Source organism: Cariama cristata, unplaced genomic scaffold (assembly GCF_000690535.1).
Source record: "Cariama cristata isolate BGI_N322 unplaced genomic scaffold, ASM69053v1 scaffold45248, whole genome shotgun sequence".
Lineage (NCBI taxonomy): Eukaryota > Metazoa > Chordata > Aves > Cariamiformes > Cariamidae > Cariama > Cariama cristata.
In genome coordinates, this window is record NW_009632499.1 from 613 (window position 1) to 13,397 (window position 12,785).

Below are 12,785 nucleotides of genomic sequence, written 5' to 3' on the forward strand. Positions count from 1 at the left end.
TTGTGCGAATGGCTTTTAAGTTCACAATTGACCATATGAAATTTCTACACTCAAACTGTACATACAGTCACAGAAACTTGTGGAAATTAGGCATATAATTGCCCATATTAGACATGTAACCCTTTAAAAATTAATTGTGCATCGTTGCTTGCTTTATTGAGCTCATATATTTGGGGAAAGATTATGAGAGTAATATATTCAAATGCCTAAACCATAGCTAGGCAGCCAGTGGGATCTGCAAAGGCACAGGTGTGGCTTATCTTTCACTCATTCCTCCAGACTCCTGAATGCCTCCAAAATTTGGCCCAGAGATGACGGTCATTCTGTCGAAACACTCTTGTGTCTATAAAAAAAGCCCAATGAGAGTCTCTGAACTCTTCCTTGGGGAACTTGGCTTGTTGGCATGGGGACCAGGTTCTAACGGGAGAGACCTAAGGTTCCTCCCGAGTGAGAACATCCACCATGGGACGTAACACCTTCTTAATGGATGAACATCATCATCACACCTGTAGCGGAATCACCCTCACTTCTCAAAGTCCTTACATAGAGACTTAGGAGTTCTGAAAGAAAACGTAGAACCTTTGGGAATAAAGGAGCAAATGGCAAAGCCTGTCTTTCAGCCATTCACCACTGAAGTGTTATTTTCCCCCATGCCCTTGAACAGTGTACTTTCAGCTTCCCCTTTCTTCTGCCTTCCCTTAAAACTCTACTTAACCGTCTGGAGAACAGAACCACTCCTGACTGCTTAAAAACAATCTGGGGCTCTCCAGAAATTTGTCGCCACACAGTTCAGCCAGCTCCCTAATCTTTTGGGAAATACATTGATCTATATTCAGTTGCATGTCTCTGGGAGTTGAAGACCCGAATTATCAAACAATATTGCATTTGTTTCAAGTGAACTCAGAAGACTCTAACAGCAAATGCAGTGTGATCCAGGTCTCAATCACTGCAGTGAAAAGAAGTCAGAAAATTTTGTTTCAAAACTTGAAGCAGATGAGAGGAAAAGATAGCATATGGAAATAACTATTGATGGACACAACTATATTTTAACAGAGAATAGCAAAGGCTTGAAAGCTCCAAGGAATCAAATTAATGACCTGGAAAACAAGCTCAAATTAAGAAACATCAGGTTGGGGGTGGGTCCTTAGGGCTTGCTGGTGACAAGAATAGAAAGATTTTTTTAATGGATTGCAGAGGTGTTGGGGATGGATAATCCTTGATTCCCTCTGCAATATATCTCTGCTCATTGTATTTCTAGCAATGACAATCAGGCAACACCCATCAGGATGTTTATCAAATGTGCAACATGTTAGAGATCACATTGTAACTTTCAACTCATCTGCCTTTTCCTGACTCCAACTCTGACTTTCTCAGTGGTAGAATGAGGGGTTAGTTCAAGGGCTGAAGTTACTCCTTAATTACACCACTATAAATAAAAATGATGCTCAACCTTCTTTATAGATTTTAAAATTTGTGTGCTATTTCATAATGATTTTGGAACTTTATCTAAATTAAAATACTACTACAATCAAATTGTTTTCAGAACCACATTGCGGGTTCGATTCTTTGCTTGTCCTAGTGAGAAGCAGAAAGAAGTGCCTCATCTCAAAATCGTAAAAGCACGAAATTGATGACAGAAGGGAATTGGACTCTTTGGTTATTTATAGAATGTTAATCTTGTGATTACACTAATCAGAATCATTATTTACGTGGCGCCTGTTTGCTCAAGCATTATAGCCATCTCTCAAAGACACTCTGAAAGGCACAAACTATTTGATTACATGTCTGCTGAAATACAAAGCACGTACGTCCGAAACATTTAGGATGGTCACCCCTGGCATTGCTGTATACACAGTTAAAGAATAAGAGCCACTGAAGTGAACAGCAAAGTCACTATTTCGTTCAATAAAACTGAGAACTGTCTCTTACGAAAACAATTTTAAAAAATAAATTTCAGGCAATCAAATAAAGACCACTTTTAGTAGGATTGTCTGCCAGTAGAGGTTAAGGATGATGGGGGAAAGAAAGAACATTGAAAGTATGCAGTATGGGGGTAGAGGAGTACACCAGGATTCTGGTGGCACTCTGAATTCCTGCAGTTCATCTGAAGGATGAAGGAATCTCATCCAAAACCATGTGGATTCTCTTCCTGATGGATGGGAACAGCAATGCTGTGTCACATATACTTATGGGCTGTAAAGCCCATCTGGCTCTACAGCAAAGACATTTGTAGAACAGTACCGTGAAATCCCTCATGAATGTTATGTAAAGAAAAAGAACTTACTCTTTAGTGCTGGTTAATCTGTGATTCGGTATCGGAGAGATACAAGGTGGGAGCAGGCATGAAGCTGAAGGGTCCTCCAGGCGCTGCTTCTTGCTTTCACCAAAGGTATCCAGGCTTTCCGTCTGCTTTAACAAAAAAGGTAGAGCTTGAAAGATCTAGCATCTATGCACAATTTCACTTGCCATTAAGAGAAGCTCAGGAATCTCAGTGTATTTCCTTTACAGTAGCAGCAGTTAAGATACTGGTCTAAGAGAAGTGAAAGTCACCTGAAATCAGGGCTAAACGTGCTCCAAACACATGACATGAAGTTATATAACAAGTGACATAGCCAGATAATTAGGAAGCAAAATGCCTCATGTGCTATAGTTATCTTCTGTAGTGCACTGGAATTTAATTAATAATTCAGATGGCATGACTTGATAGCACCAAATCTTACTCAAGTAAATAGCTTTTACTCACTGACTTAATGGAAGTTGATGGGAAAACTTCCCTGTGTAAGTATTCCTCCCAAGACTAAAAGACTACAGGACTGAGCTGGGGTAGTCATTAACAGCGTTAGCTGGTTTAAAATTTGCTTTGAAAGATTCCCTGATGCATGACTTTTGTGCCTGAACTAGGATGATACAAGCAAAGCTGATTACTGCTCTGTCACTGGAACCTTCCTATCAGCCTTCAAGCCCACTAGTAGATGGCTAAAATAAATCTTTTAATAGCGTGATTTCGAAACACAAATTAGGCTCTCCCTATCCTGTTTTAACTGTTGATATATCCTCCAGTCATCCTAACTCATTTGCTTCCCCTTAGGTAGCAGTGAACAATCGTACAGGAACTGGATGGGCTGTTTCAGAGTGTAGCTTATGTTCGTACAGTCCCAGAGTGAGATCCCTCTTGTTACTTTCTGAGTCAAAGTCCCAGCTAATGAAATGATGAGGTTCCAACTTTCATATAATCCCTTTTCTTTTTTCCTGGGAGCCCTCGGTTTAGTTGCCAATACTATACTTGTGTTTCAGTCAAGATTCCTTCTCCATCACATTGACACTCCACTAAGTTGCCTGGCAAGAAGGTTTTCTTGTAAAATTAATATACACCTTGGTGTACTTAGACATATACATAAGCACTGACATTGATACATCCCTTTCTTTTTTCTTCTTTTCTCCTTCCTTCTTACATCTCTGTCTTTAGTGTACAGCTAGAATATAAATTGAATAAAAACCTGCTGAGTTACTCATGTGATTATTTCCACTTAATTCAACAGTGAAGGAGACAGTGCAGTGACTCATGTAGGCAGGGGTGCAGACCCTGTGTCTGCCTGGCATTGTCTGTCTTTGTCTTGTATTAACTCTGTCATACCACTGGACTGCTCAAACTCATGATCTCGAGAAGTCCACTAGAACAGACAGCTGAAGTCACATTCACAATGATTTATAAAATCTGGGGTATAAAAAAAATACGCTATGATGACTTCTCACAGACAGACCAGAGCACAACCATTTCAGCTGGAAAAGCTGACTACAAAAATTCATTTATGATATAAAACTTCAGTTTCTTTTCTGAAAACACATTTAGTTTGAAGTGCACTGTCATATCCCACAAGATAGCATACCCTTGGGCATAAATAACATAAAACACATGATAAAACGTAACACCTTAAGTCAAAATATATTTGCTTTTTCAGGTAGCTGTGTAGAGAAAGCAGCTAGTTAAGCCAATAATATTTGTATGAATCACATCTGTTGATACAACAAAACAGTATAAAGACTAAATTCACCAGAAGCATAAGCAAGCACCATTCCATTGACTTTCATGAAGCTATGCCTGTTTAAGCCAGTGGTGAAAATGCCTTAATTCTGCAGATAATAAAACTCTGCCTTCCAAATAGAAGTCACATTTTCTGAGTATGGCTGAACCCGTAGCAATACAAACTCATTGCTGGGAATCTTTCGGCAGATTACAGAACACTGGAAATTAATGGGTAAGTGAGCAAATACAGTGAAAAAGCTTGCAAGACAAATCTCAAAAAAATACAGTTCATTGACTTTGTCAGCTGGAGTTTGTGTTTTACTAGTTTCTGATGTTAATTTGGAACGCACTTGTAAATGTATGTCCTTTGTAAAAACAATAAAGCCTTAGTGTTATGATGCCTCCTTACAGCCCTGCTGCAGGCGCAGTAAGGAATCACTGACTGTGGTCCTGACCCTGGGGACGCACAGAAATTCAGTGTTCTCCTCTGAACAACAAAAACGACTTACCTTGTGTTTCCTTTTGGATTTCGCGGATGGTTTTTCAGCTGCTGGGGTAGGGGACTCTCGAGATGGTCGCCTGTGTTTGACATTTGCCTCTCTTGGTTCACTTTTCATAGATGTGGTCTCAAAAGGCTCTTGTCCAGGTATCCTAGAGAGTAAACTAAGGTCTATTTTCACCCACAGAGATTTGAGTTCTTCATATTCTCTCAATGGGGACAGAAGTTCATTTTGTACGATTGGGATAGGAGAAAAGAGCTGCTCCTCCAAGTCATTGCTGGTCTGGTCAATGGACGTGTTGCTGCCATTGCTAGTTAAACTACTTACGCTGAGGATGTTACTGCCAGAGTCTTTCACTTTGATGCCATTGCCAGACCCAGTACAAGCTGGCAATACCTTAGCCTGCAAGCTCTCCTCCTGGTCTGTATTTGAGTCAGAAGTAGATGAATCCGTTTCAATGAATTCCCGGGACTTAGGGACAATTTTACTAGGGCCTCTGTACTTTTTCTTCTCTGAAGTGAGACCTGTGCTAGTTCGTGGTTCTTTCCTTGGAGCGGTCTTCCCAACTGCTGCTTTAGTTCGAACCTTTGGCTGCTCGGGGGGTTCCTGTGTGTCTTTTTCTTTGGGAGTGTTGCTGGTATTATTTGGTTTGGGCCAGTTATACTCTTCTACACTGGAAGTCCTTTCTACCTTTTTGGGTTGCTTTTTCCCAGTAGTCCTTTGTGAAGTTGGCTCATTATGAGCTGGTGACTTCTGCTTGGAGCTTTTTGCCTCTGGGGTTTTCTGGGCAACCCGCGGTTTGGCTTTCTCTCGGATGGGACTAAGGATCGCCCGGTCTTTGGAATCAGTTGAGGGCAGGCTGCTGTTGAGTTTCCCTTTGTTTGGCCCTTCGGCCTGTTGGTTGCTCTGGGCCTGGGAGCTGGTCTCGCTGTGAGGCTCATTTTGATTGTTGATGATGGTCTTGTTGTGGGGGTTCACTTTATTTAGCCATTTATCCAGTTGCCATTTGTTTGTTGAGGGAGGTTCAGGCTGCAGTTTGAAGAACAACAAGGAACAAATCTCAGACAGAGCAACGCTTTTCCCTTTAAATGAGAACGTTTTTAACGTACCCTTTTATTTCAGTCAACTAGTGGTGAATGCTAGTTTTATGGGAGTATTTATGGAGTATTTATGGTTAATTAGGCTTCCTTATCTGGTTTACAATGTGGCCCTGGAGAAATTTAATACAACTAAAAAGTTTAGCTGGTCCCTGAAGACATAGTTTTGTCATGTTGCCTTTCCTTAGTCCCAGCTGTATACTGTGTCAATAAAATCTTCTCTAGCTACTGGCAAAAATCTAAATATTTCTTTAAAGCAATTCAAATGTAGGCCAGAAGGATTCTTCCAAAAGCTAGAATGAATATGTGGGTCATACACGTAAAACTGTAAAGGGAGAAAAAACTCGACAGCATCAAACAGCACAGAACTCCAACATTTTCCTAACAGAGAGCAGGACTTCACTCCTATCCATGCTTCCCCCTCCGAAGCCCCACTGAGGAGGTGCTGAGAGTGTGGCTTTACCTCTGGCGTGGCACTGCGTGACGCCTCGTTGCACTCGCTGTCACTGGAGCTGCTCTCGCTGTCGGAGTCGGACTCAGAGCTGCTCTCAGACTCACTGGAGCTCCCGGAGCCACCACTGGAATGGGCCAAGCCAGTTGCGTGTGCTGCCGGCACGGGCAGGCTGCTGCGGGGAGAAGATCCTCTCGTGTCAGTATGCTGCTGGTCTTTTTTAAAGTGTTGCCTTGGGGGGAACCACCCTGTGAACCCTGTTCACACCGACTTTCCTCAGTGTCAACTCCCTCTCCTGCAGGACCCAAGGACCCAACGGACCGAAGGGAAGCTCCAGCAGCCATGTCACTGCATAGCCACCAAAGGAGCCTGTTGGGTTTATGCTTTATCAGACACACCGATAATGGTGTTAATAACATTACCATCATCATCACCCCCCAAATGAGAAACACTTCAGTGTCACAAGCCTGAGCTTATTAGCCCAATGACTGCGAAAACTAACAATCACACTTAAATAATTCATTAATGGAATCATGGTTTCTTCATTTTTTGCTGGTTCATTTATAATTTATGATCAAAGGAAGGACATCAGGCAACTAATATTGGACAGGGCATTTTAAAAATTAATTTTAATGAATACTTTTACACTGTGGCGTACAAAAACTACATATTTTTGACAAGTCTCTGGGGACTGCCCAAGAATTTTTTATTTATAGCTGTTTTTTCTCTCATGTTTATGATAATACACTGCGAAAATGGTGTTCATGCTGAAAATAAGCTTCTCTGTGAAATCTCTTTTTCTGCATGTTCAACTGTCCTCTAAGATGTATTTATTAGCAGTGCACTGGGTGTCATTGTTTTTCCTCAGCATTTATTTCTAAACTGAGATGTTGGATGACCTTAGTTTTTAGCACTACAGAATTCTGCCAGTCTGAGTCTTTATAAACTCATCTTTAATTTCAACTTTTTTGTCAGGGAGATAACCATAAGGTTTTATGTCTCTTCAGCTGATCCATACAGAGACTTTCTGATGATTGATTTTATATTTGTGAAGCTGACAAAGCAAAGTGTTTGAAAATTGACACCATTTGCTAGTCTTCCTTTATGGATATTCAATACTTCACCTTAATATATCATATGCTGTGTGTGTCCCATATCGAGTGATCCAGAGATGCCTGGAAGTTATAATACAGTTTTGCCTTCGTTTCTGCTATCTGCTTTTCTACTTTCCTCCAAGAAGGATTCAAGTAAGCCAGGTACCTGCCCTCCTTCCCTCTTCAAACTGAGATGCTATGTGCATCAAGATGCCCTCTTAAAAAACCACAGTAACCAAGAAACTGGGAGTTGCAAAAGCTGGAAAAAACTGATGTGTGACCCTGCTCTGCTAGAGTCTTTACAAGTATTGCCATTGGCTTCTGTGACGATAATAGATGGACTTTAATTTTCTTCTTATGCTAAGTTACTTTTTCTCTCGCTCCTTGTTGGTAAACCTATCCCTTACACGGCGGTTGGTAACACAACTGTCTCTTTGAGCATTGCAATGGTCCTGCAGTGCCCATTGACAAAACAGCTTGGTGCTTTAGGGTGTGTTAATGAAAGAAAATTACTCACTTGGGTAATTGCTACAGATCACTAACTTTGTTGCTCATTAAGCGCATATACTTTTTTTTTTTCTTTCTTCTTCTAGAGGCTCTTCGCTCAACTGACTCAAGTAGAGCTACTTAAAAAATTCCAACTGGAAGTAACAGGTAAATCAAGAGAACAGATGCTTTTAAAAATATGGGCATTTCCAAAAGCATTATGGAAAACTAAACATTGTTGCATTAAAAAATGGATCTTGCAGTTTGTATTTAATGTCATTATTTTTGGAAACCATTTGTATACTTGTTTTTCTTTCTTTATCCCTCCCTTTCAGTGAAGCTCAAGAAAGCGTAGGGAAATACATTTTTCTCTTCTTCTTTACAGTAAACAAGGACACAGAAGAGTGGAGAAAAAGTGAATGTGTTTGCAGGGGATTTTGCCTTTCAATTCAGTATCTTCTAATTTTGGTCTTATATTTTCTATTCAGAAAACACTAAAAGTAGATGAAAACTGAGTTTTCCTACTTCATAACAATTGTTTCCAAGAAGAAAGAACAAGAAAAAATTAGAAAAAACTTCAGAGTTTCCCAAACTAAGAAGGCTAACATGACAATTCCATTCTAAAATACCAAAATGAAACATCAGCCTTGAAAAAATGTTATTCATGGAATTGTCAGAAGAATGAAGTTGTAATTTAGACATGACTTTTTCCATAAATCTGTGAGCTTCATCTGTTTCACTTCTATTTTTTGTTTTCACCCCAAAATGGAAGTGAACATGGCAATATCAATGTTTCAGCCTTGCTGAAAACTCCAGTTCCCACAACCCTATCGACTGAAGACAAACAGATGTTTAAGCCTCAGCAGCCTCTCCAAGGGCTCCAGGCTGGGCATACGGCTGCGGGGCACATGCCGGTCCTGCAGAGGGTAGAGGGGCCCATGGCTGCACCGAGCTGGTGGGGCATCAGCCATGTCCCTGCAGCCCAGTTCCTGCAGGGAATTAATGCGCCTTTGTAGCAGGGCATATAAACCTCCACCAGACTCTTGTAGTGACAAAGCTCGCTGCCTGGGGTGGTTTACGCCCAGGCAACCCCCATACAGAAGGATGTGTGTCAGGTTGCTCACACATCTGTGCAGATCTGCCTAAGAAAATGCTTTGTTGTCAGTACTGGCAAGTTTGCTCTCATTAAGATAACTGATTTAAAGAATATCACCTCTTATAATAGCTCAAAGAAGGAAAAGCCAGTGTCCCAGCAGCTAAGGTCAGACCTTTCTAGCCTTTAAACACAACCTGCGTCTTTTAGCACTCTGGAAGAGAACTGACACTGTAGCTGGGATATGCTTACAAAAAACAACTGGAGTTGTACTGTAGCAGACTGCAATTGTCTGACAAAGAATTCAAGGGGCAAGAACAAAACCATGGAAATAGATGGTAGCTCCAACCTGGCCTTATTTTCTTTCTTTCTTTCTGCATACCAGCCTCAGCAAAAGTTATCATATGCCAAACATGACCGAATAACACAGCTCAGCAAGCTCACAGGAACCAGACAATCTCAAAATAATGTTTTTCATACAAAACACAATGAGGTCATATTTGTCTTTCATCTAGGATAATAAAATTATGCCTTGGCTACATCGGGCAGTTTCATGCTGAAGGCATCACTGCTAATCTACATTTTTAAAGTAGAAGCATTCACTTTTCATCATGAAGTTTGGGTTAAGAGTAACTGTCTGTATGCTTTTCAAAACAATCAGATAAGACCCAAAATGCCTTTTCTAGCATCTCACCATACTAAAGATAGAGATCTTGCACATAGCTACACGCACAATCAACTTCTAATAATGCCGTTCAGCAGAACAGAAGAAAATATACAGACCTTTCATATACAAGTGCATGGAAAAAAAATCTTTGCTTCCGATCAAATGAGTTTAGTGGAGAGATTCTAGGTTGTCTTCTGCGTTATTTTCCTTACATAAAATGTATCTTTTAGTTCAAAAGAACAGCTTGGTTTGCACTCTTCTCAAGACATCTTCAGTTTTAAAGTTAAATCGTATGTCTTAAAAGATGCTAGGATAGATTCTGCAAATGTGCATTCAAGCAGCTGTTATACAAATAAATTGGGCTGCTTCATGTAAGTATCAACTACATGAACTGGGGGTTGCCGCTCTAAGAGACTTTCAAAGCAAGCTTTGTTGTGTTGCTAAGATCCAGACAAGGAATGTCAGCCCGGACAACATTTAAAATGGATTTAAAGCATTTTATCATCAGACACAAGTCCTCAAAGTGACTAAAGGGGGCAGGAAGCACTGGTATTTGAAACTCTTGAATCTTTATTTCCCAGCAGGAGATAAGCACTCATATTGTTCCTCAGTGTTTGGGTGGAAAATGTTTTTATTTCATTTGAAATGAAAAAAAAAATTAATAAAAACAATTCTGCACAATGGAACACAGTATTGTTTGGGTAAATAACACTCAGAAGAAAGCCAGTTCATTATTATCACTTGAGATTGGAGACCCCTACTGAGATCGGGGACCTGCTGTGCTGGGATCTGTGTAAATACACGATGAGACACAGCCCTTGGGCCAAAGAGCGTGCAATCCAAACACACAAAGCAAACATTAGAGGTATTACGATCATCCTCATACTTGGTACAGGCCTGTCACATTCTCTAAGTGTGAGGCCTCTCTGCAGTTAATGGAAACATCAGTTTTGTCCCCCTTTTAGTTTTGTACTCCCCATTTTCCAAGCCCTGTGCTTAGCACTTGAGCTGAATTCTGCAGGGCAGTCAGACATGCTCTGCCCTGACCCAGAGCCCTGACCCCAGGTGTGCTGTCTGGGAGGAAAAATACACACGTGACTCAGCAGCAAGGATCAGTGTCTGCTTATGCCCCTCCAAAATAGCTTCTTGTGTGCCATGGAGAGACACCGGAGTGACACCCATACCGTAGGTAGGAGGAGAACCAGACCTCCATCTTTTGCAAAGGCCATCATGATGATGTCTCTAGCTGTCTGCAGACTGGTAAGCTGGTCTCCTCCCTGCTATCAAACAACGAAACAGACAGAAGAGACCCGCACATCTGGAAACAATTTGGAAGGAAGCTCTTCTGCAGCACTTTCTCCTGTTTACCTTCTTCTGCTTTTGCAGCACACGCTACTTCCCCTGTCCCTTGCTGCTTGGCAGCATGATTGTACACAGCGTGGGCACGAAGTGTGAGATGAGAAATGTCTTGAAGGAGGGGGCAAACGCCAGTATCACCTGCCAGTGGTTTTCAGCACTTGTTGAGCTCAAGCTTAACTACAGAGCAGCTGAGACTTGCAGGTGTGTGGCTGCTGATGGCTCCTGGTGAGGAACTGCATCAAGCTCATTGCACCCCAACCATCTGTCACTGCAGTTCACCAGTACAGGTGATCTGCCTAAATTTAAATGTCTCCCTGCAGCTTGTCTGTTTTTTAAGTCATGGATTACTTTTCCAAAGCCAATTAAAGCAGACATAGCATTATTATGTATCTGGATTGTTATGGTGCCTGGAGAACTGAAGGCCCAATGAGTGGCTTACACTTTTGTTGTTGTTGTTGTTTTCATCTAGACTATTAAGTTATTTTCAACACATCATTTATTCTATTGTCATAATAAATGATTTTCAAGATAAAAACCGGTAGTTAGAACAAAGATAATGTGAAATACTAAAACTCATTAACCTCTAATAAGAAAAATAATGAACTTTTTACCCTGTAAATACATATATAAAAAAAAAAGTCATAATTCAGACTACTGCAGTAAAACTCATCAAGGAACAAAAATTCCTAACAAGTCCTTAGCCATCTCCCTGAACTTTTCACCAATTAGATGTAGTCATGTTAATAGCTGTGAAGAGAATTTGGCAAATAGATGGTGCCCTCCAACAATAGGCTTATTCATTCCAACCCTTCCTTTTTAGGATAACGATGAATTGGCCACTTGTTCCATTGCTCTACCCAGAAATCAGAATGTAAACTTTGAGAAAGCAGAGCGCTGCTGGGCAGTGGGAAATTGTAGATGGGAATTGACCAGTGAGTCAACAGTATATCAATGCTGGCGATGTATTTCCACAAGAAGCACTCTACAAAGGTTGCTTTACCGCACAGCCCTATTTTTAGAGAAAATTCAACCAATGAAATCTGGAAAGGGGAAGGTCTGTGCTGGAAAAGTGGCTACAGACTTGACAGAGTGGTTGATCTTCCTGTTGAGGCACTGGATTGGGACTTGGATGAATTTTGCTTTGTGTCTGAGAAGAAAATATGTCTGTGCATCAGTTCCTGCTGGGTAAAAGAGAGACTATGTTGCCTATCCTTAATCTGGCTTGCCTATTTAAAATGCAAATTCCTCAAAACAAAGACTGATTGCATAGGGCACTGAAAAGTGGGCACCCAGCTCTGAGTAAGGCTTCTGTGCACTACAACCATGCTACAGCATCTACCAGAGCAGACGGTAACACTCACTCCTGGGGGAATACTGTTGTTCTCCCACTCACTACACTTTATTCTGAGAGAAGAGAGAGAGGAACAAACTAGCTTCAGCTTGTCAGAAGCTAGCCCAATCTCTTCACCAGAGTCTACTTCTACAGAAAAACTGTGAACCTGAAGGGCATTACTAGGAGTTACTGGGCTCACTGAATTCTGCATAAATGTTCAAAAAAGGCTGCTTCATTATCCTAGCAGATAATAATAGAGCAGCACCTAGCAGATTAATATTTAGTGTCAGAATTTAATACCATAACTGTTCAATAACGAAGTTTTATTTCTCTTCTATTCTTACACCATTATCAGGAAGTAATACTCTCTTCTAATTTGAAAGGGAGCTGTCATTTTTTTATAATGAATTGTTCATATCTATATATCCAAACTTATATATGACTGCCATTAGATTGCTTTTTTAAAAAAAGGATTGCTCTGAATGATTTGTTCACTGCCTTTCCATTGGCTGGTATTAAATTATTTATCATCAGGCTGGTAGGATTCAAATCCAAACTTTCAAAGATTGAGTTGACTCAGGAACTGAAAACATGTATCAAGCCTTTTAAAATATTAATCAGCACCCAGGTCAATGAAATGAAATAAGGTGTGGAAATTGTTACTTCAACTAACATTAGCAC

At 40.7% G+C, this 12,785-nt stretch overlaps 1 protein-coding gene across 1 annotated transcript; it reads right to left on the reverse strand.

Moving 5' to 3' along the window:
* Positions 1-2,284: 2,284 nt before the first annotated feature.
* Positions 2,285-6,247, reverse strand: LOC104166432 (AF4/FMR2 family member 2-like; the record flags this gene model as incomplete). Its single annotated transcript, XM_009706358.1, has 3 exons — positions 2,285-2,409; positions 4,534-5,553; positions 6,085-6,247. Coding segments are annotated over 3 exons (1,308 nt in total), but the record flags the coding sequence as incomplete, so codon positions are not given.
* Positions 6,248-12,785: the final 6,538 nt, after the last annotated feature.